The following is a 20,536-nucleotide window of genomic DNA, read 5'->3' as shown; positions in this document are numbered from 1 at the left end:
TTAACCCTTTAAATAATTGATGAAACAAAATCAAGTGAGTCACCCAACCCAGTTCCAAATTGTTAAGCCATGAACACTCCTTTTTTCGTGCAGTACATGAATTTACTAAAGTACCCCTAACATTCTTTTGGTAAGCTGAATGAAAAAATGCAACAACAAATGGGCACCCAAAAGGTGAAGCTGTGAGAATCCTGCCCCCTACCACGTCACTCCGCATCTCATAGCTTTGGCTCGTTTGTTTTTATCCCCCACGGCCCCACCAAAGCTTAGAGGCTGTGGAGCATTGGTGAGCATTTTGGAAGACTCGCCCACTCCCCAAAGAATCCGGACCATTAACTGAATTACCGGCCAAACGCCGCTTAGTTCATTCCGCCAATGGGCCCTAACGCCAATTCCCTATTGGAATCACATAAAAAATCGCCGAGGAAATCCAAACTCCATCGTCAACCGTAAATTACCAACCGATCTTCTCTTTCTCTACGTGTTCCCGATTGCGATTTAATGACAGAAAGAAAACACATCGTTCACCAAACCCAATTGCGAACGATCTCCGTCACGTTTGGTACCAGAGCTTCTCTCCTCCATCTAACCCTTCCTTCTAAACCCTCGAAGAGGGAATTACGGGTTCTCCCAAAATTTTAAGAAACCCTATTTTCCCTCTTATCTGCTAGTCGACTCAACAGGCTCTGATTCATCTCAGGTTTGTTGGGTTTTCCTTTTTTTCTTTTTTTCGGGATTATGTTTCTGCTCTAATTCTTTGTCTTGCTACTAATTTGTAGTTTTTCAGGGCTAGGGTAGGAGAGATTTGGTGTTTATTGTTTCATGGTTTTGTTTGGGGATTCTCAAATTTAATTTTTGTTGAATTGTTAAAAGGTTATGGTTTTTTGAGGATTGAGGTTAACCATTGCGTTGTCAACTCTCAATACCTTCAAATTTTCTTTTCCCTCTCTCTGGGGACTCATAAGTTTATATAATGGGCAATTGGTGACAATTTATAAACTCATCTATGAACTCTTCTTGGTGCGTGGGGACATGGAATTTGATCTTTCTGTTGCCACTGTTTAAGCTCTACAATGTAACTAAACTAGTCTCATTGTGAAGAGCTTAGAATTTGTTTGGTTGTCAGTGTGTATTTCTGTGTTACTTTGATGATGACTTCTCATTCTGACACTGTCCTTAATAATGCAGCGACAATCACCGCTGGTGATTTGTTAGCTTTTATCAGCGCTTAATTTCCTTCGTACACTTTTTTTTTTTCATCTTTGTAGGCTGTATAATTGGGGAGACTGGTTCAGTTTCAGCTTATCAATTTCACAGAAATATAAAAGAAATAAAATTTAGATGGAATACTGCATTGGGTAGAATTGGTGAACAGTTTAGAAATATTTGATTATCTCTTCTTTTGATAGCAATATCTACTAATTCTATTCAAACAGATCTCTCTTGTTTTTATTATTAGTTTTTGAATGCTTGGTTTTTCCTTGATACCTTCTAGAACTTCATTAACTCAAGCATTGACTAGGGGCTTATTGATTCACCTCCTTCCTCTCCTTGGGCTTGAGGAACATAAATAGTTTTCTACAACAAATTCATCACTTTTTTTCTGGTAGCAATTTATGGCTTCAATGGCTGTGAGATGAATCTGAAAACTAGTGAATTGGAAATATACATTTGAGATGAGAATATTTTGAAAGGAAACGGAATTCTGATGCATTTTCTGCAATGGTCACCCTGATGAGGAGAACATCATGTCAAATTCTTTTTTCTCAAAGTAGAAAACTTATGTTTGGCCTCTGTAAACATTCAATGACATTGAGATTAGGGTTGGGCTTCTGAACCATAAGGTGACATTCTCTGATTCTGCTTGAACTTGTCTTTGTACTGATAATAAAGCATCTATGAACTGAGCCAGTGCCCTTTTAGTTCAATGACAGGTGCTTCTTCCCCCACCTTTTTGGATATGTAGATGTGACTGCTTCTTTCCAATGAGACAGCTTGATAGAAAAACGTGGAATATTGTACCTTTCATCACCTTGAGATATACGATGCCTACTACAGCACTATCTCTCTGTACTCCTTACTTTTGAAGTAACTAAACTTTCTTTTCAAGTTCTTAGTATGTCAAACTCTTTACTGATTTTCTAACTCTTAGGTGCTTATTTATGGGAGGGGGGATATAGATGCAGTGACTGGTTGGTGACATATTATTGTCTCAAGATTGTGTTTTCTTGCTACATTCCGGACTTGGATTGAAATGGGTTGGTCCATGTGATTAAACTTCAGCTCAAAAGAGGTCATGGACGTTGCTAAAAAGTGGGTTTGAATTCTCATAGAATTATGGGACTGCCCTTTCATTGCAATGGACTCTAGTGACATGTCTGTAATTGTTTGAAACTTGGAGCTCATTTTTAAGGCAGTTCCCTTGCTTGTCTTGAGCTAAGACTTGACCTGTGGGGTGGGTGCGGGGTCCTCTATCGGAAGCGGTACCCATTATTGTTAATGTATTGTGGGATTCTGTAATATAGCCATTATAGATATATTTATCTCATTAATGTTGACAGTGATTAACTGATTCTACTTTAAGCATGCCGTAATGGGTTCAAAAGAGAAACAATGATGTAAAGAAGAAACTTTAGAAATGTGAGGAATAAGTAAACCAGATCCAAGGATGAACACAGGAAGTTGAGATCAAGAATCAAATCTGAAATTCGGGTGCAAAAGCCAAGTTAATGAGAGAAACAGTTTTAGAAAAGAAACGGAATGTTAAATTCTGATATGGGACTTAAGGAAGAGAGGAAGTGATGAATTATAGTACTTTTAGGAGTATTTGTTGATCCCAAAGCGTGTAAAACGATTTGTAGCTGAAGCAATACCAGAGAAAAGCACTGACAGAATATAGATGGAACCAGATTTTATTAGTCAGAGAGAAAGAGAGGAAAGGAGATCAATAGGAGAGAGGTAGAAACCCAGCCCCCTGCTGGTCAATTGTAAGTAGCAGCCTCACAGGCGTAACCAGAGGGCAACAGCATCCAAAACTGAAGATTTACTCCATTCAACAATTGAAATCGTCTAGATCACATCCTGTGATCTATATATATATATATATATATATATATAAAGGTAAACAACACTGTTTAGGACTCTTTTATTGAATTCTAGAAGACTAAACTAACTAGACTACTGGACTAAAAAGAGACTCACTTATCTTATCTTAAAAATCTCTCAAGACGTTGAAGATGCTGGCTAGCATAGCTGGTATGGGCCTCATCTGGTTTATTCACACTTTCATGGGGTTGGGTTTGGAGTGGGCTTTAAGGGTTGTTGTAAGGAAAAAAATAAAAAAGAGAACCAGCCCCCCCCCCCCCCAAAAAAAAAAAGTTGTTAAAATGGACCACATGACCAGAATGGTGGACCCACACTAAAAGGAAAATTATAAACTTACCCCCACTTCTTAAAAACTTCTGATTTTTTTTCCCCTTTTTGACCCCACATCTTGGCCTTATTACCAAATTGATTACAATTAAAATCAACTCAACAATTAACACAACTAATAAATAACCCACCCCATAACTTATATAGGCCTGATAGAGCATCTTTCATGCATGAGGCCTCCCCCCTGGGTAGGTTTTTATCCAACCAATAGTGGTACTGCATCAATATGAAATGAAACCATGATGAACATCCTCAGAGAAAAGGCTTGGTCCTTGCTGAAAACTTGTTTGGTAAACTATGACAAGCCAAAATGATTGGTTATTTTCCTTTCTTTTCCGCTGTCTCTCCATTCGTCTCTCATCCCATCATTTTGGTAGCCATGACATAAAATGCCCCAGCCATAGATTAGCAACTTTGGTATTAAAATTCTTTATCCTTTTTGAGAATGAAAGGGATCTTCTTAAAAGCTGAAAGATCATGTTGATGAAAGTAGTTTTCCTTATAATATCTATAGATTATGTCAGATGGCATTTGGCATAGCATCATCCTTAGATATTTTTTCCAGATTTCCCTCATGAATGTCCAGGACTTGTTAGTCCATTTCTCTACCATTGCTTGTTGTGAGGTGTTGCTGTCTCAGTAATGATCTGATTTACTGGATCCACAATTCTTTAGCAGTTATTCTGGTAATTCTTGTTGTCCATGGTTTGCATTTATGTGCGTTCTGCTTTCCCTTGTGTGTGTGTGTGTGTGTGTACCCGCCTTCCCCCCCTAAAATCAATTTTACTTGAATAGGACAAAGGTGTTTATTTGTTGAGAATCTGCTCTGATTCCTTGTAGCAGCCAGATAAAATTTTGGTTACTATAACCTAGTTAATTATTTCTTATATGGTTCACATTTTCCATCCCTCATGAAATATTTTTCTTGCGCTGGAATCAGGTATTTGCATTTTAATATGAACTTGAATGATCTTTTAGTGGGATAAAAGTCATCCTTCCCACTGCTGTTGATAAAATGATAGCAACTAAGGCATTGCGAAAGTGTTCCTGCTGGCAAACTTACTTGTCCTGTAAATTTGTTCCAGTTCCGCTTTTGGCATTGGACTCAGCAATGTCGAGTTTGGAGCAGCCACTAGGACTTGACAACTTTCCAAACTTGAGTTGTATTGATAGGGTTCGGAGGTTTTCCTCTACTGCTTGCAGGCCTATACCGGATGACGTGGGAATGGGAAATTGCTGGATTGAGGGAAGGAGTTGCAGCTCATCCAACAGTTGCAAGTAAGTGCAATATTTACTTTAGTTAGATTCTCTTTCCTTCTCCTTTTAGCATGCCAAGGACAGCATAATATAATATTCTATATAAGAGAGAAGAAAACTGATGCTAGTAAGTTAGTTGGTCCTATAGTATGTGACAATAATCAACACAAACCTCCGGTCTAAGAAAGAAACTTTCGGTTTTTATTTTTTATTTATCATAATCATTTCTCATTATCATTGTTATCACTAATTAGAAAAGGCTCTTTGCGCGGCATGTCGAGGAAGCTTTTCCTTGATGGCTCATCTAATTGTGCTGTATGGAAGGATAGAGTGGCAACTCTTCCTACTCAGTAGATAGGTTACAGTCTAGATTGGCGCTTTCAAAAATTTTAGCCAAATTCAATCTCATGTCATGGCCTCTTATTGAAGATCTTCCTCGTACTTTTAGCTATGTATGTTATCATCCATATTCTGTGGGTTCTTAAAGATTTGTTTTTGCTCATTATTTTTGTGATGATGATGAGATATTGCTAACCATTTGAATCAGTCATTTTGTTTATAAAAGTACTTGATTTTGAGGAGTTTGGGCGTTTGGGAATTTCCTTTCTGTTGCATTAAAGAAAATGGATTAAATATTATTAGCTTATATTTTTGGCCCCACTCAAGTTAAACTTAGAAAACTAATGACAAAAGGACAGAACCTTTCGTTTGCCCTCATTTTCGTACTTGTTTCATTCCTTATAGAAACATTTTGAATTGTAGCATGTAGTTTTCAATTATTTCAAGGCATTTCTTAAGATAAATTTTGTTTTTCTGGAGTCTGTTAAGTTATTTCAATCTGTTAATTTTAGTAAAATTGACACATTAGTGGCTTTTTTTCTTTCTTACAGTGAAGAATGTACAAGATTCCGGAGTCTGTTAAGTTATTTCAATCTGTTAATTTTAGTAAAATTGACACATTAGAGGTTTTTTTTATTCTCTTACAGTGAAGAATGCACAAGAGAGACATTCCCAGGGAGGAGACAGACCCGGGAGGGGTTGCGTGGAGACTCCTTAAAGCGAAGAACTTTAAGCTTGGGTCGGACCCATAGGGTATTTGGAGGTGGTTGTGATTCATATGTACCGGATAGGAACTATTGTTCTGAGTGCAGTAACGATGGTGTAAAGGGTATAACGAGTAAGGTTTGTTGCGTTCCAAATAAACTTTTTGCCATAATAAGGATACTAATATTTTATTATTTTTTTTTGGTGGGGTAACTTAAAATTTATTTTTCCTCCTGGTTTTGTGATCTGTTTTTTGTTCTTAAATTAAACGCAGACATCCATAGTTGCGAGCAATATTTTTATTGCTTACCTATATGCACAAATTTGATGATGCCCTTAGTTTTCCACTGCAATTTCATTGTTCACTTAATTGCTCTTATTTTTTGTCCCTCTTTGTTGATACTAGTGTTGCAGAATCTGATTGTGCTTTCATACTGCAGCTATTACATGGAATACCAAGCTATGTAAAGATTGTGGAAGTTGCCCCAAGGGATGGGTTGCAGAATGAGAAAAATATGGTGCCAACAGCAGTAAAAATTGAATTGATACAAAGATTAGTTTCTTCTGGGTTGCCTGTTGTTGAGGCAACGAGTTTTGTCTCACCAAAATGGGTACCACAGGTAATTTAGGCATTTTTTCTACCCTTATCACTTACTTTAATCAATTTAATAAGCACCTTTATTTACTTCTACCATCTCTGCTTATGTACACAAGTCCTGTTTAGATACCGACATGGAGTAGCAGACACAGCTGTCCCCCCAAATTCCAAAACACATAGATCGTTATAGAAATCTAATGAACAGTTATGGTTGACTTGTCTTGAATATCTCCAAAATAGATCATGCCGGGTTCCTCTTCTGAAGTTGAGGGACCCTTTCCATTTGTACTGCTTGATGCTTGGGCTATGCTAAGACTATGATGCACATAACATTAGTTGGATCTCATGGCATAGTCTTAAGTAATCTTAATAAGACCTACCGGAAATGTCATATGAAAAGGGAGGAAATATCCTTTCATTATATTTTTTGTATATATATATATATATATATATGTATGCACACACACAGACACACAGACACACAAACAAGCTAACAGAATGTAGGCAAGCTGATGAGAAGATATTTCTTAATGCTAGTTTCCACAGGTGGCTCATCTCAAGAATGATACTGGAAAATAGAGTCATAGAAGGGCATGCTCCAAATCTAGGAGCTAGAGTTTCTATTATTGTCTAATGCGAGAAATCTACCTTGATCCAAGACTTTAACGTGAGCAGCCATGTTGGGAAACTAAGGCATTGTTTGATAACGTTTCTGCTGTTTCTGTGTCTGGAAACAGCAGAAACGGTTATTCACGTTTCTGGGAACAGAAACGAATTTTTTGGTGTTTTTCTCAGATTGATTTTTGCACAAACATAAAGTACAAGAAAAAGGACAACAGCCACCCATTCCCACCCATATTAACGAGACTATATACTTCTAATGAGATGCATGCATCTCCAAAGACCACCTCGAATGCGGTATGACAATTTATGAATAGGGTGAACCACATCAAACATCAAGAATAGCATCTACCGAGAAGTCTCTGAACCATCAATTTCCACCTTCAGCTCTGCAGTGTTAGTAAATCTCATTTTGATTCCTAAAGACCAATCCTATTCCTACTGGCCCAGTATTGCCAAAGACTGGCATTGGGAGGGGGAGAAACCCAACATTATTGGAACAGAGCAAGAGCACCCATAGAGGATGTCATGGATATCCAACAGCAAAAGAAGTAATTAAAGCCCATGAAAGTCCTCAAGAGACAAAATCAAGCTGTTCTCATCATCTCATGACAATTATAAGCTTCATACCAACATGATCTATCTGTTCACATGAAAATAGTAAGTTACATCCGAAGAAGAAGAAATCTCATTGTCTTTTACTAACAGATTGGACACTTCGGAACCATTTTAACATCCATCAAATCCTGCACAACCTAAATTGAGCGGCAAATACTGAAAACAGTGGCATAAAAGAAAAAAATTCAATGTTCCTGGACTCTAAATGCAACAGTGGCAACAATAGAGGAGTGTGAGCAACACAAAGGGTGGGTACCACCTTAAATTGGGCAAGTTGAGGTCAAATGATAGCCAGAGAATGATAGTTGAAGCAGGTGGGTATATACAATTTGAGAATCTTCAAAGAACAGGAGCACTAAAATGCAAGTATAATATAATATCAAACACATTTCAGCTAGTAAACAGGACTCCAATTCTGCTTTTTCTTTTTCAATCCTTTCAGCCTTAGAGAGCTGCAAAGGTTTGTAAAATCCAAATCGAAGCCCTACTGTACATTGCACATTGGAAAAACAATACTGAAGCCCTAGGGGTTTCAAAAATCAAAGTTATTTCAATGCTTACCTAGGGGTTTCAGTAATGGCAGCGAGAATTCCCTGAGAAGCTTCGAATGTGGGAGACAAACTCTGAAACTCGTTCACTGCACCGAAGGAGCTCGCCTTGTAGTAGGATCGTTTGCAGAGATCTCTCTGTGCACCGCCAAGGAGAGTTGCAGCAGTTGGATTTCTGTTTGCGGTTCCCGCAGCGTCAACTGGAGACAAAGATGGAGAAGGGGGGCAACATCATCTTCGTTGGAGAAGGGAGATGCAGATCTTTGGATGAACAGTAGTGAAAACGAGGTTCTTGTGGAGGTCGACCTCTGCTTCTGCGTTGGTTTTGGGTTTGCCTCTTATGATGTGTAACAAGCCGTGGGGTATTTTCATCGGGGGCAGGGGCTATTTTGAAGGCTTCATTCGTTTCCAGAAATGACGAAACAAGTATGACTTGTTTCGTCACATGCGTTTCTAGGATGATAAATTGACATAAATTTTGATTTATATTTCTAAAAACAAGAGAAACGGAATGACTTTATCAACTGCTTTTTAGGCTGTTTCTCCGTTTCTGGGAACAGAAAAACTCAGAAATGAGTGCAACGGAGCATTATCAAACAGTGCCTAAATGTGTACTTCTTGGACAATGCAAATTAGTTCTTGTGCAGTTCATGGAAAATATATATTAATATTCAGTTGTTTACACTTTTTTTGTTTAATCTTTTTCTGTATCTTGTAGTTTATTCCTTTTATTTTCTGTATGTTAACCATGGTTTCTCTAATATAGGCTTTCAATCATAACAAATATATTCTTTGTTTTCAGTGCTTACTATCTGTCTATGCATGTCTTTAGTTCAATATTATTTTTCAGGAAGGTTTAAGGATCTTCTAATTTTAATACATCACTCTGTTTACCTGCAGTTTTTGGGTGTTTTTTGGGCTTTCCTGCCATCCTTTTAATGGACATTATGGATTTTGTTTTGTCAAAATAATTTCATGACAACATGTTAAGAGTTATTTAGTGAAACCAAAAAAAAAAAAAAGTTTTTGAGTTATTTCATTACTGTATTTCAGCTGGCAGACGCGAAGGATGTGATGGCAGGCATCCGGAATGTGGAAGGTGCTAGATTGCCTGTGTTGACGCCCAACCTTAAAGTATGTTGTCTTATCTAGGATGCAAATCCATATTTGTACTATGCCAAATCTGTACAAAAAGAGAAAATAGTTAATTTATATTGCCTGCTTGCAGGGGTTTGAAGCAGCTGTTGCAGCTGGAGTGAAGGAAGTGGCAATCTTTGCCTCAGCATCCGAATCCTTTTCAAAGTCGAACATTAATTGCAGCATTGAGGACAGTCTTGAGCGTTATCGGGCTGTCGTTAATGCTGCCAAAAAACTGTCAATTCCTGTTCGTGGGTATGTTGTAGTCTTTCTTATCTTTCTATTTTTCCCTTCCTTGGCTTTTGGGGAAACAATTGGTGTTCTTTGATTCTTTAACAGGAAATTTCTTAATTTTATCTGTGCCAGACTCCATTTTTGTTTCACGCATCACATTTGGCCACGATCTCTCATCAGGATTGTTATTTTAGTTAGTAATTGGATGTTTCTCAATTTTGGATTTTCTTAGTTTGTTAGGCCGTGACTGTATCCCTTGAATGAAGTTCACATTTGTTAGTTTCTAAGTTATATATGTTAGTTTATCCCTTCCCCTGCCGATAAAAAATAAAACAAAATAAAAAAATGTGGGCTTACCCTAGTCTTCGCTTCTGTGCCTGAACCTTGACAGGAATGAAACTTCAGCCATCATGGCCTAAGCATGGCTTGGCCAAGCCATGTTGTGTATAATGCATTTGCATGTACCTTTGGCCAATTACAGAATGGTTCCTCAAGCATGAAGAGTATCTTAAGCTCAATATTGGGTATAAGACCGAGTCCACCACATTGAAATCATCACCCAACACACTCTTAACTTGTGCTATCTCAAATTGCATTTTTATCCGAAGCTCAGTTTCTGATAAGATTTTTTTCAAGCCATATAGGACCTTGTTTTTGGAAGTTTATGATTGAATTGCAGTAGTGTGTCTTATAGCTTTCATATGGGTTCTGATCTGAAGTAATTAATTTTCTTTTTCCGTAGTTATGTATCATGCGTTGTTGGGTGCCCTGTGGAAGGACCGATTCCTCCATCAAATGTAGCATATGTGGCGAAAGAGCTTTTTGACATGGGTTGCTTTGAGATCTCCCTTGGCGATACAATTGGTGTTGGAACACCTGGTAATGTTTGGATCACATTTTGCATTCCTTTCTTAATTGCGTAATTGATTTCATTCAATATATGAGAATCGAGAATATAGTGCTATTATGCTAACCTTGATATTTCATTACTTGGCAAATGATAAATTTCTCTCTTTTATCCTGTACTAAGAACCTGAACATGTGTTCTACCCAAAAAAAAAAAAAAAAAAAAAAGGAACCTGAACATGTGAGTCTTTGGGCCAACAAATTGTCTCTGACCATATGGTTGCCGTCTTAATGATGAGCTGCTGAAACCTACTTAAAATACTTTCTATTTAACATGCATGGTGATGGCTAAGAAAAAGGATTTGTCAGTAAGAATAATTAAGTTCAGGTTTCATGAATATAGGTTTAGGACCTGTATATGTTGGTTGTTGAGGTACATGTGACACATGATCACTGATCCAGGCTGCCACATGATTGACCACTCTTTTAGTCAGGCTTGCCCAAAACACCATTTGCACAGATCTTTACTATATAATGAATCTTCCAATTGGGCATAAGAATGATGAGCAGCTGTGGTTTCACAGTTTTTTCTTGTCCCTTTGGTTGTTACTGTTGAATTTCTGAAGATAGATTTATCTCAACTATACATGCAGTGCAATTCTATCAAACTCATTTTGGATTCTTGCCCTTTTCTGTCTTGATTACATGGTGTGGATCTTTCTGGATATTTATTTTGGTGGAATTTCTTGATAATTTAATTTTTGTTATTTTGTTTGATAAGTCAATTAACTTCATCTATGAAAGGTTTAGTATACAAAAGGGCCCAAGTCAGGCTATACAGAATATGAAATGAATCTTTGTGATGTAGGGGGTTCCTAGGTGACTAGGTTTCCTACAATATTAACTAACTAGGTAGGGTTAACTCAAGGGACTTGGGTAGGCAGGACAAAAGAAACTCAGCAAAAAGATATAACATGCAAAATAGAATGAGACTAATAAACAAAGTAGCAAAGGGCAATAATAATCTAGGAAGAAAAACACATAAACTCACTCAAACTTCAAGGGGAAACATGAGGTAGGGAACATGATAGCAATCAAAATTAGGTTACAGCACTAGTTTATTATGCATCAAAAGTAGATAGAAACCCTATGCTATATGCTCTAAAATCAGTTATACTAGTAATAAGAAGACTAGCAATACTTAAGGCAAACAGTGTGGTAAATAAAATGTTAGACAATGGCTAAAAGCGAGGTGGGTTTTAATGGAAGTAACAGAGTAAATAATGAGGGGATAATGGAGGGGATGGGAGGGTTTATTCTATACTTATCTGCTGCCCAGGTCTGAGAATAAAGGAAGAGAACCCAGATTTGAAGATGGTGTCCAACAGCAGTCCGATTGTTGGAAAGAGATCAGCAGCAGCCCAGTCCTTGTCGTAAAGGATAACAACAGCCCAATATTGAAGAGAAAATCAGCAGCAGTTTAGCATCAAAGGCAGCAGCAACAGTTCAACATCAAAAGGTAGTAGCAGAGGCAGATGTTGGCCGACAACAGTAGGCAGTAAGCAGCAACAGTAACAGTATACAGTAGCAGTTCAAGTCAATAATCTAGCAATAGTTCCAGTGAGAAAAGATATAAAAGTGAGAGAGGGAGGGAGGTAAGAGGAGAGAACCGAGAGAGAATAAATAGAGAAAAGGCGAGAAAGAGAGAGTGAGAAAGACGAGATTGAAAGAGAGAATCGTGAGAGGGGTGGGGGGGGGTTTGCTCCTTGGCTGTTTTTCAATTATCATTCATTAATTCAACCGTGGCCAATGTCCTTACATAAATAAGAGACTAATTACTAAAAAGAAAAGATTATTCTAGGAATGTTGTTTCATAAACAAAGAAACTTTCTAAAAAGAAAACAATAGGATAATTACTTAGTTTCCTAATTAACTTAAAGACTCAAATAAATAAAATCCTAGAAAATAAAACTACTAAATTATCAGATCTGGTGGGGGCCACACAATCTTGGCAAAACTTGGAAGGGGAGGACTCGATCCAGCGTTGGAAAGGCTGGATCGAGCCTTCCTTTCTTCTTTTTTTTTTTTTCTTCTTCTTTCTTCTTCTTCCTTCTTCTAATCCTCCAACCACAAAGAAGGTTGGGTCTACTTCTTCCTTCGGCTGTATGTCTTGATGTCCCCATCAACTCTCCCCAGCTTGGAAGAATTCACCTCCGGTGAATTAAAGCTCATGTAATATTCAAGCAGGTCTGGGTTGAGTTGTTGGATTTCTTGCATTGTGATCCAGGTGTTGTCAATTTCCAGACGTCCACGCCACTTGACCAAGAACTCTCTAGAACGTTCAGTGTGTGTGAACACAATCTTCTCATCAAGGATTTTCTCAACTTCTTTAGTCATTCTCGTGACCAAAGGCACAGGTGGTAATGAGGTGGGGGGAAGTGGTTGGTTTGGTTCAGTAGTCTCATTAATGGTGAAGGGGAAGTCCTTATAGTCATAAGGATAGAAAGGGGTAATGGTAGAGGTACCATGGTATGGGACAAGGTCTTCAACATTGAAAATATTACTGATTTCCATACTAGCTGGGAGATCAAGAACATATGCATTGGCACTTATCCTCTTGAGTACTTTGAACGGACCTGTGCTACGAGCATGCAGCTTGGTTGCTTTTCCCCTAACAAAGCGTTGCGGTTTAATTCTAACCATCACCATATCGCCCTTTTGAAACTCTTGTAGCCTTCTGTGCACATCTGCCTTCGACTTATATTGCTCGTTGCTTAGTGCTATCTGTCTTCTTATACCTGCATGCAAATCATGTATATGCTGAGCAAAAGACTCGGCTGACTGGGAGGTCCTGGAACTAGACACGACTGGGATAAGGTCTATGGGTGCTCGGGGCTGGTATCCTGAACAGATCTCAAAGGGGGACAGACCAGTGGTACGGTTCTTAGAACTATTATAAGTAAACTCAGCCTGGCTAAGGACTTGATCTCAACTAGTAAGGTGTTCTCCTATGAGGCAACGCAATAAATTCCCTAAGCTCCTATTGACAACCTTGGTCTGACCATCGGTCTGAGGGTGGAAAGTGAAGGAGAAACAGAGATTCGTGCCCATCATCTGCCATAGGGTCCTCCAAAAATGACTGATGGACTTAACATCCCTATCGGACACTATAGTGAGGGGCAACCCATGGTACTTGACAACCTCAAAAAGAAAAGTCTGGCTACTATGGATGCATCAGAGGTCTTAGAGGATGGGATAACTAGGCCATCTTCGAGAAGCGGTCCACAACCACATAAACAGAATCATGGCCTCTCGAAGTACTTGGTAGACCAAGCACGAAGTCCATGCTAAGGTCCTGCCAAGGGGAATGGGGAACGGGTAGGGAAGTGTACAAACCCATGTTTTTCTTTTGTTGTTTGGTGGTCTGGCATGTCCTACACTGACTCACAACTCTAGCAACATCCCTCTTTAGTCTTGGCCAAAAGAATCGGTCCTCAATGAGGGTGATGGTCTTATCTCGACCGAAATGGCCAGCGACTCCCCCAACATGCAATTCTTAGATCATGAAATCTCGGAGTGAAGTCTTGGGAATGCACAACTTGCTTCCTCTAAAAAGGAAGCCCTCCCTAAGTAGGTAGTCCGAGCAGTTGTACTGGTTTCCTTCACTCAAGGAAGTTAACGGCTCATTAAAAGCATGACAAATGGGGTATTGGTCTTTAACTTGCTCGAACCCTACAACCTCTACACTCATTGCTTGGAGTAGCACACTAGCCCGACTCTTAGCATTGGTGCGACTGAGGAACATGTTCACCTGGCTCAGTGCATCTGCAGCAGTATTCTTGACACCAGGTCTGTGTCTAAGTACAAAAGTGTACTCTTGGAAAAACTCAACCCACTTGGTATGCCTCTGGTTAAGTTTCTTTTGGGCGCTCAGGTATCTCAGAGCCTAGTGGTCAGAGAATAGCACGAATTCTTGCGGTAAAAGGTAATGTCGCCAATAACGTAGTGATTGGACAACCGCATAGAATTCCTTGTCGTATTGGAATATCGTTGCCTAGCTTCATTAAGCTTATCACTAAAATAGGCAACATGGTGGCCATTTTGTCCTAGGACACCACCTATCCCAATACCAAATGCATCGCAATTCACTTCGAAGACCTTAGAGAAATTTGGAGGCGCAGGACTAGAGCTTCAGTCATAAGCTTTTTAATCTCATTAAAGGCCTTCGTAGCACTCTTAGTCCATTGAAACTCCTTTATCATGCAATCGGTGATAGGAGACATAATGGAACTAAACCAGTAAATGAACCTCCTGTAGAAAGTGGCTAAGCCATGAAAGCTTTGTACCTTATAGATATTAGTTGGCTCAGGCCACTCTATAATCACGCTCACTTTCTCAGGGTCAGCAGATACTCCTTGAGTTGACACAACAAATCCTAGGAAGATGACTTGATCACTCATGAAGTTGCACTTCTTGAGGTTGACATAGAGTTTCTCTTGTAAGAGCACATGAAAAACCTTCTGTAAGTGATCCAAGTGGGAAGACGGGGTCTTACTATAGATGAGGATGTCATCAAAGTAAACCATTAGGAACTTGCCAATGAATAGTTGAAGCACTTGATTCATTATCCTCATGAAGGTGCTAAGTGCATTTGACAAGCCAAAAGGCATGACTACCACTCAAAGAGGCGATCCTTCGTCTTAAAGGCTGTCTTCCACTCATCTCCAGGCCTAACCCTAATCTGGTGGTACCCGCTCTTGAGATCAATCTTCGAAAAGATCGAAGAGTTGGCCATCATATCCAGCATGTCATCAAGCCTAGGGATAGGGAACCTATACTTGATGGTGATCTTATTTATGGCCCTACTATCAACTCACATACGCCAGGTGCCATCTTTCTTTGGAATGAGCAAGGCAGGTACAACACACGGGATAAGGCTCTCTCTAATGAATCCCTTTTGCAACAGTTCATCCACTTGCCGTTTGAGTTCGGCGTGTTCTTTGGGATTCATTCGGTAATGGGGTAAGTTTGGGAGAGAGGATCCTGGAACTAAGTCAATAGCGTGCTGGATGTCACGCATAGGCGGTAACTCATCAGGTAGTTCCTCAGGGAATAACCTCTCGAATTTCCTCAACAAGGGTCGCACTTCTCTAGGAGCCTTAGTGAATAAGCATGACCTATCGGTATTACTCTGTATGGCAGCTAGAGAATAAATCACCCCTGACTCTTGACGCTCTCCTTCAAATTGTTGTTGATTTAAAATGTTGAGTGTTTTGGTGGGGGTATGTTTGGATGTACTTCCCTTATGTTCTGGAACCCTAACTTCCCTAGGGGTACTGGGGGTCAGTCTGATCTTCTTCCCTTTGAACTCAAAGACATAGGTGTTAGACTTCCCGTAATTGGTGATATCTCGATCATATAGCCAGGGTCTACTTAGGATGATGTGGATAACATCCATCTCTAGGACATCACACCACACTCGATCCTCATATCCTACAAAGTGTAGGGGAACTAAACACCTCAGATTAACAGGAATGGTGGACTGATCAACCCAGGCAACCTTGTAAGGCTTGGGGTGGGGTTCAGGTTTGAGGCCCATTCAAGCAATAGTGCTCTTGGCGACTACATTCATGCAACTCCCACTGTCTATGGCGACACGGCAGTTCTTGCCCTGATGACATGTGTAAGTGATGAAAATATTAGTTCGTCGCCAATCATCACTACTCTTAGGTTATGAGACTATGCAACGTACAATGCCGAGCTTGAGGTCACTGGCCTCCTTGGTGTTCTCATCAGATATGGTCTCATCTGATCTATGGTCCTGAAAACCCTCTTGGTCACCTTCTTCAGGGGTCTGCTCTCCCATATAAAGATTCCTATTGGGACACTCTCTGGAGAAGTGACCAAACCCGCGACACTTGAAGCACTATTGTTGCCCACTACTCTTGGGTGCTTCTCCCAAAATTCCTTTACCCTTGTTGTCAAATTGACGCTATGGTGTAGCAGTGGGTTTTGGGAGTCCAGTTGAGCCTTGGGGTGGTTTTCTAAATTGGGACTCCCCAACTTGGAAGCTCTTCCTCTGAGAAGAAGTTCTTATGGAGGATTCCACCTCAAGGGCTATCCTGAAGGTCTGTGGAATGTCTTGCACCAGGTGGGGTGCCATACGAGACTGAATTTCAGAGTTGAGTCCGGTAAGGAATCTGGATAGTGTCTGCTCAACATCCTTCCGAATACGGCTTCTAATTTTCAATTTATTGAACTTGCTTATGTATTCGGTCACAGTCAACTTTCCTTGCTTCAGGGTATTCATTTCATTCAACAACTGGAGCCTATAAGTGATAGGTAAAAATTTCCTTTTGAGCCGTTCTTGCATTTCTACTCTAGTGGTGATTGGCTCAAGTCCTAGGTGGTCCTCCTGGTACTCTAGGTCTGTCCAGAAGTCCTGGGTAGCTCCAATAAGCTTGAACTTAGCAAATCGGTAGTGGACTTCCTCTGTCATATCGTAGAAATCGAAGTACCTATCCATCTGCTTGATCCAATTTAGAAGGATCCTAGCATCAATCTGACCATCGTAGGTAGGGGTATCTACCTTAATCATCCGTTTGACATCAAAGCCCCTATCATGATGCTCATAACCCTCATCATCTCCATATTGGGTTTGGCATCTTGGTGGTGGGCCTCGACCCCTACCCCGATCCCTACCACCCCGTAGGCCTTAGAAGTTATCCCCTATCTGGTCATAGCCATCAGTCTGGTTATTCTCGTTTACTTCCTCAGGGTTAGGGCCTCTGCTCCTAGGCTCAGTGCCAGTTGTGTTATGGCCTCGCCGTCCATCAGTCTCGAGGGCATCCAACTTATCGGTAAGGGCTTGGAGATGGGTAGCTTGTGTTTCCTGTATGGCTTGGACGACTTTCATGAATTCAGCCAATTGCTCAGATTGAGTGGAGGTGCTAGGGGGTCAGACATGTCCTGGTATGCTCTACCACTACGAGTGGATATAAAGAGATGGGCAGCCAAGGTACGGTTGCCACCAAAGACTCAAGGTTTACTCAGAATCTCCAATTGAGACAGGTAGTTAGCTCTTCCACTCTTGAGGTTAGAAATCTCCCTCTCAAGTATGTGCTTTTGGAGGGAATAGCGTCCAATGCTATTTTGTCCCACCAACTTAAGGAAGAAAAGGGTGTCCTCTAATCTATAGTAACGCTCTCTTAGCTCAGACTTGACTACGGACAGATTGCGATGGAGACTAGACCTCAAAAGGTAAGACATGTAAACAAGGGACAACAGTACCTAATTACCCTAAATCTGGACATAACCATGCTCTAATACCAAGATGATGTAGGGGGTTCCTAGGTGACTAGGTTTCCTACAAGATTAACTAACTAGGTAGGGTTAACTCAAGGGACTTGGGTAGGCAGGACAAAAGAAACTCAGCAAACAAGATTTAACATGCAAAATAGAATGAGACTGATAAACGAAGTAGCGAAGAGCAATAATAATCTAGGAAGAAAAACATATAAACTCACTCAAGCTTCAAGGGGAAACATGGGGTAGGGAACATGGCAGCAATCAAAATTAGGTTACAGTACTAGTTTATTAAGCTTCAAAAGTAGATAGAAACCCTATGCTATATGCTCTAAAATCAGTTATACTAGTAATAAGAAGACCAGCAATACTTAAGGCAAACTGTGTGGTAAATAGAATGTTAGACAATGGCTAGAAGGGGGGTGGGTTTTAATGGAAGTAATAGAGTAAATAATGAGGGGATGGGAGGGTTTATTCTATACTTATCTGCTGCCCAGGTCTGAGAATAAAGGAAGAGAACCCAGATTTGAAGATGGTGTCCAACAGCAGTCCGATTGTTGAAAAGAGATCAGCCGCAGCCCTGTCCTTGTCAGAAAGGATAACAGCAGCCCAATATTGAAGAGAAAATCAGCAGCAGTTCAACATCAAAGGCAGCAGCAGCAGTTCAACATCAAAGGAAGTAGCAACAGTTCAACATCAAAAGGTAGTAGCAGCGGCAGGTGTTGGCCGGCAGCAGTAGACAGTAAGCAGCAACAGTAACAGTATACAGTGGCAGTTCAAGTCAATAATTCAGCAATAGTTCCAGTGAGAAAAGATATAAAAGTGAGAGAGGGAGGGAGGTAAGAGCAGAGAGAACCGAGAGAGAATAAATAGAGAAAAGGAGAGAGAGAGAGGGAAAGATGAGATTGAAAGAGAGAATCGTGAGAGGGGTGGGGGGGGGTTTGCTTCTTGGCTGTTTTTCAATTATCATTCATTAATTCAACCGTGGCCAATGGCCTTACATAAATAAGAGACTAATTACTAAAAAGAAAAGATTATTCTAGGAATGTTGTTTCATAAACAAAGAAACTTTCTAAAAAGAAAACAATAGGATAATTACTTAGTTTCCTAATTAACTTAAATACTCAAATAAATAAAATCCTAGAAAATAAAACTACTAAATTATCAGATCTGGTGGGGGCCACACAATCTTGGCAAAACTTGGAAGGGGAGGACTCGATCCAGCGCTGGAAAGGCTCGATCGAGCCTTTCTGTCTTCTTCTTCTTCTTCTTTTTTTTTTTTTGTTTCTTCTTCCTTCTTCTAATCCTCCAACCGCAAAGAAGGTTGGGTCTTCTTCTTCCTTCGGCTGTATGTCTTGATGTCCCCATCACTTTGAGTCAATTCTGATATGAGAGATTGACTAGTGTTTCTTCTTTATCCTCCTTAACAGTTGACATTTCCAGCTACAAAGCATCAATGGAAGGGGCCTTGGTGTCAGCCAGCTTACATTGATCTCATCCAGAATAGCAGCTCGAAATTCAAAAGAGTAAGGATGGTGAACCAAAATATGGGACACACATTAAGCTTTCCTTAGCTGCTGTCCAGAGGAAGAATTGGAATTTTGGAGACTCACCCATGTAATATCAGGGGAAAAATCCCTCCACCAAACACAAAATTGACACTACCTGATATATTGACATGACTTTTTCCTTTTGCCCAATTAGATTGAATCATTAATTTTACCTAAATAATTTGTGATATCCTCATTGATTTTCTATTTTTTGTCTAAAACGATATCCAATTAATTTTATAGGATATATTTTTTTTAAAGATAATTTAGGTTTATAAATTGACCAAAGAAATTAACGGAAGAGTTTCCTTTTATGATAGTTTTCTTGGACCATAACCGTTGAAGTGCATTTCCCTCATTTTCTTCTTGTTTTTATTTATTTTATGCTTGTTAAAAATTGGTATCGGAGGACAGACCTCGGGAAGTTTATGATATTTGCTACTTGACGCCATTGTAAGTAACCTTCGTGGCTAATTCATATCACATTGTAGCTGCAATTTGATAAGAGGTATAAACCCTGTACAATTGTCCACTCTGTCATAGAAAATAACCTAAACTATCTATGTATTTATTTGTTGTGATTATTAGAAAATAATAATGGTAAAAAAAAGCAACCATTTTTATGAAATCCTAACACGAATTTTTTTCAGAAATACTGTGCTAGTGAAACATTTTCTCTCTCTCTCTCTCATTCACACACACAGTTAATCTTGGCCTCATCTGCTACCTGCCAGTTCAATATGATTATCGTCCAACTTCTCTCTGTGGCTATGTATCTCACTGTTGCTCATTGGATTGCCAAATTTACTTTCTGCGTTGGTAGTGGTATGGATGCTGATATTGGACTACAGTTTTCCAGATGTATTCATCTTATGCGTTAGATATTAAGTGAGAGAGTCGACATCTGCTATATTTTAAAGTATTCAAGGAATTTGAGTATGTGCTGTTGAATATATTTTAAGAAGTCAGTAGTAGAACAAGAAGGAAAGAATCAAAAGAGTAACAATAAATGTTAAAACATTCATTTTATTATTATATGACAGAAACAGGAGTGCATAATTTCACATACAGATTCTCTACTTCCTTATGGATAACTCATGTGCTTGCAAATATATTTAACAAACTATAAATGATGTGGTTCAGAAGAGACATTTATATATCTATTAAGGAAGGAAAAAAAAAGGTCCTACATTATTAGCAAATAGTTGGTTTGCTTGACAAATCCAAAAGAGAAACTAGTTGTTTTCCATTAACTTTTATCTGTACAGGTTTTTTTCCGACTTTCAGGTCACAATCCCCTAGTTTATGATACTTTTACTTTTTTTTTACTCTTTTTTTTTTTTTTT

General features: G+C 39.4%; 1 protein-coding gene across 1 annotated transcript in view; it reads left to right on the top strand.

Moving 5' to 3' along the window:
* Positions 1–487: 487 nt before the first annotated feature.
* LOC122070243 (hydroxymethylglutaryl-CoA lyase, mitochondrial-like) overlaps positions 488–20,536 on the top strand; it is a 22,137-nt gene continuing 2,088 nt past the window's right edge. Inside the window, exons 1-7 of the mRNA XM_042634370.1 lie at positions 488–700; positions 4,518–4,710; positions 5,676–5,871; positions 6,174–6,353; positions 9,172–9,252; positions 9,347–9,510; positions 10,232–10,368. Coding sequence (XP_042490304.1) covers positions 4,544–4,710; positions 5,676–5,871; positions 6,174–6,353; positions 9,172–9,252; positions 9,347–9,510; positions 10,232–10,368 — 925 coding nt within the window. The 5' untranslated portion in view covers positions 488–700; positions 4,518–4,543. The remainder of the gene's footprint in view (positions 701–4,517; positions 4,711–5,675; positions 5,872–6,173; positions 6,354–9,171; positions 9,253–9,346; positions 9,511–10,231; positions 10,369–20,536) is intronic.

The sequence above is a fragment of the Macadamia integrifolia genome, unplaced genomic scaffold (assembly GCF_013358625.1).
Source record: "Macadamia integrifolia cultivar HAES 741 unplaced genomic scaffold, SCU_Mint_v3 scaffold860, whole genome shotgun sequence".
NCBI classification, from domain to species: Eukaryota; Viridiplantae; Streptophyta; class Magnoliopsida; order Proteales; family Proteaceae; genus Macadamia; species Macadamia integrifolia.
The sequence above is the reverse complement of the archived record's forward strand: the minus strand, read 5'-3'. Positions and strand labels throughout refer to the sequence as shown.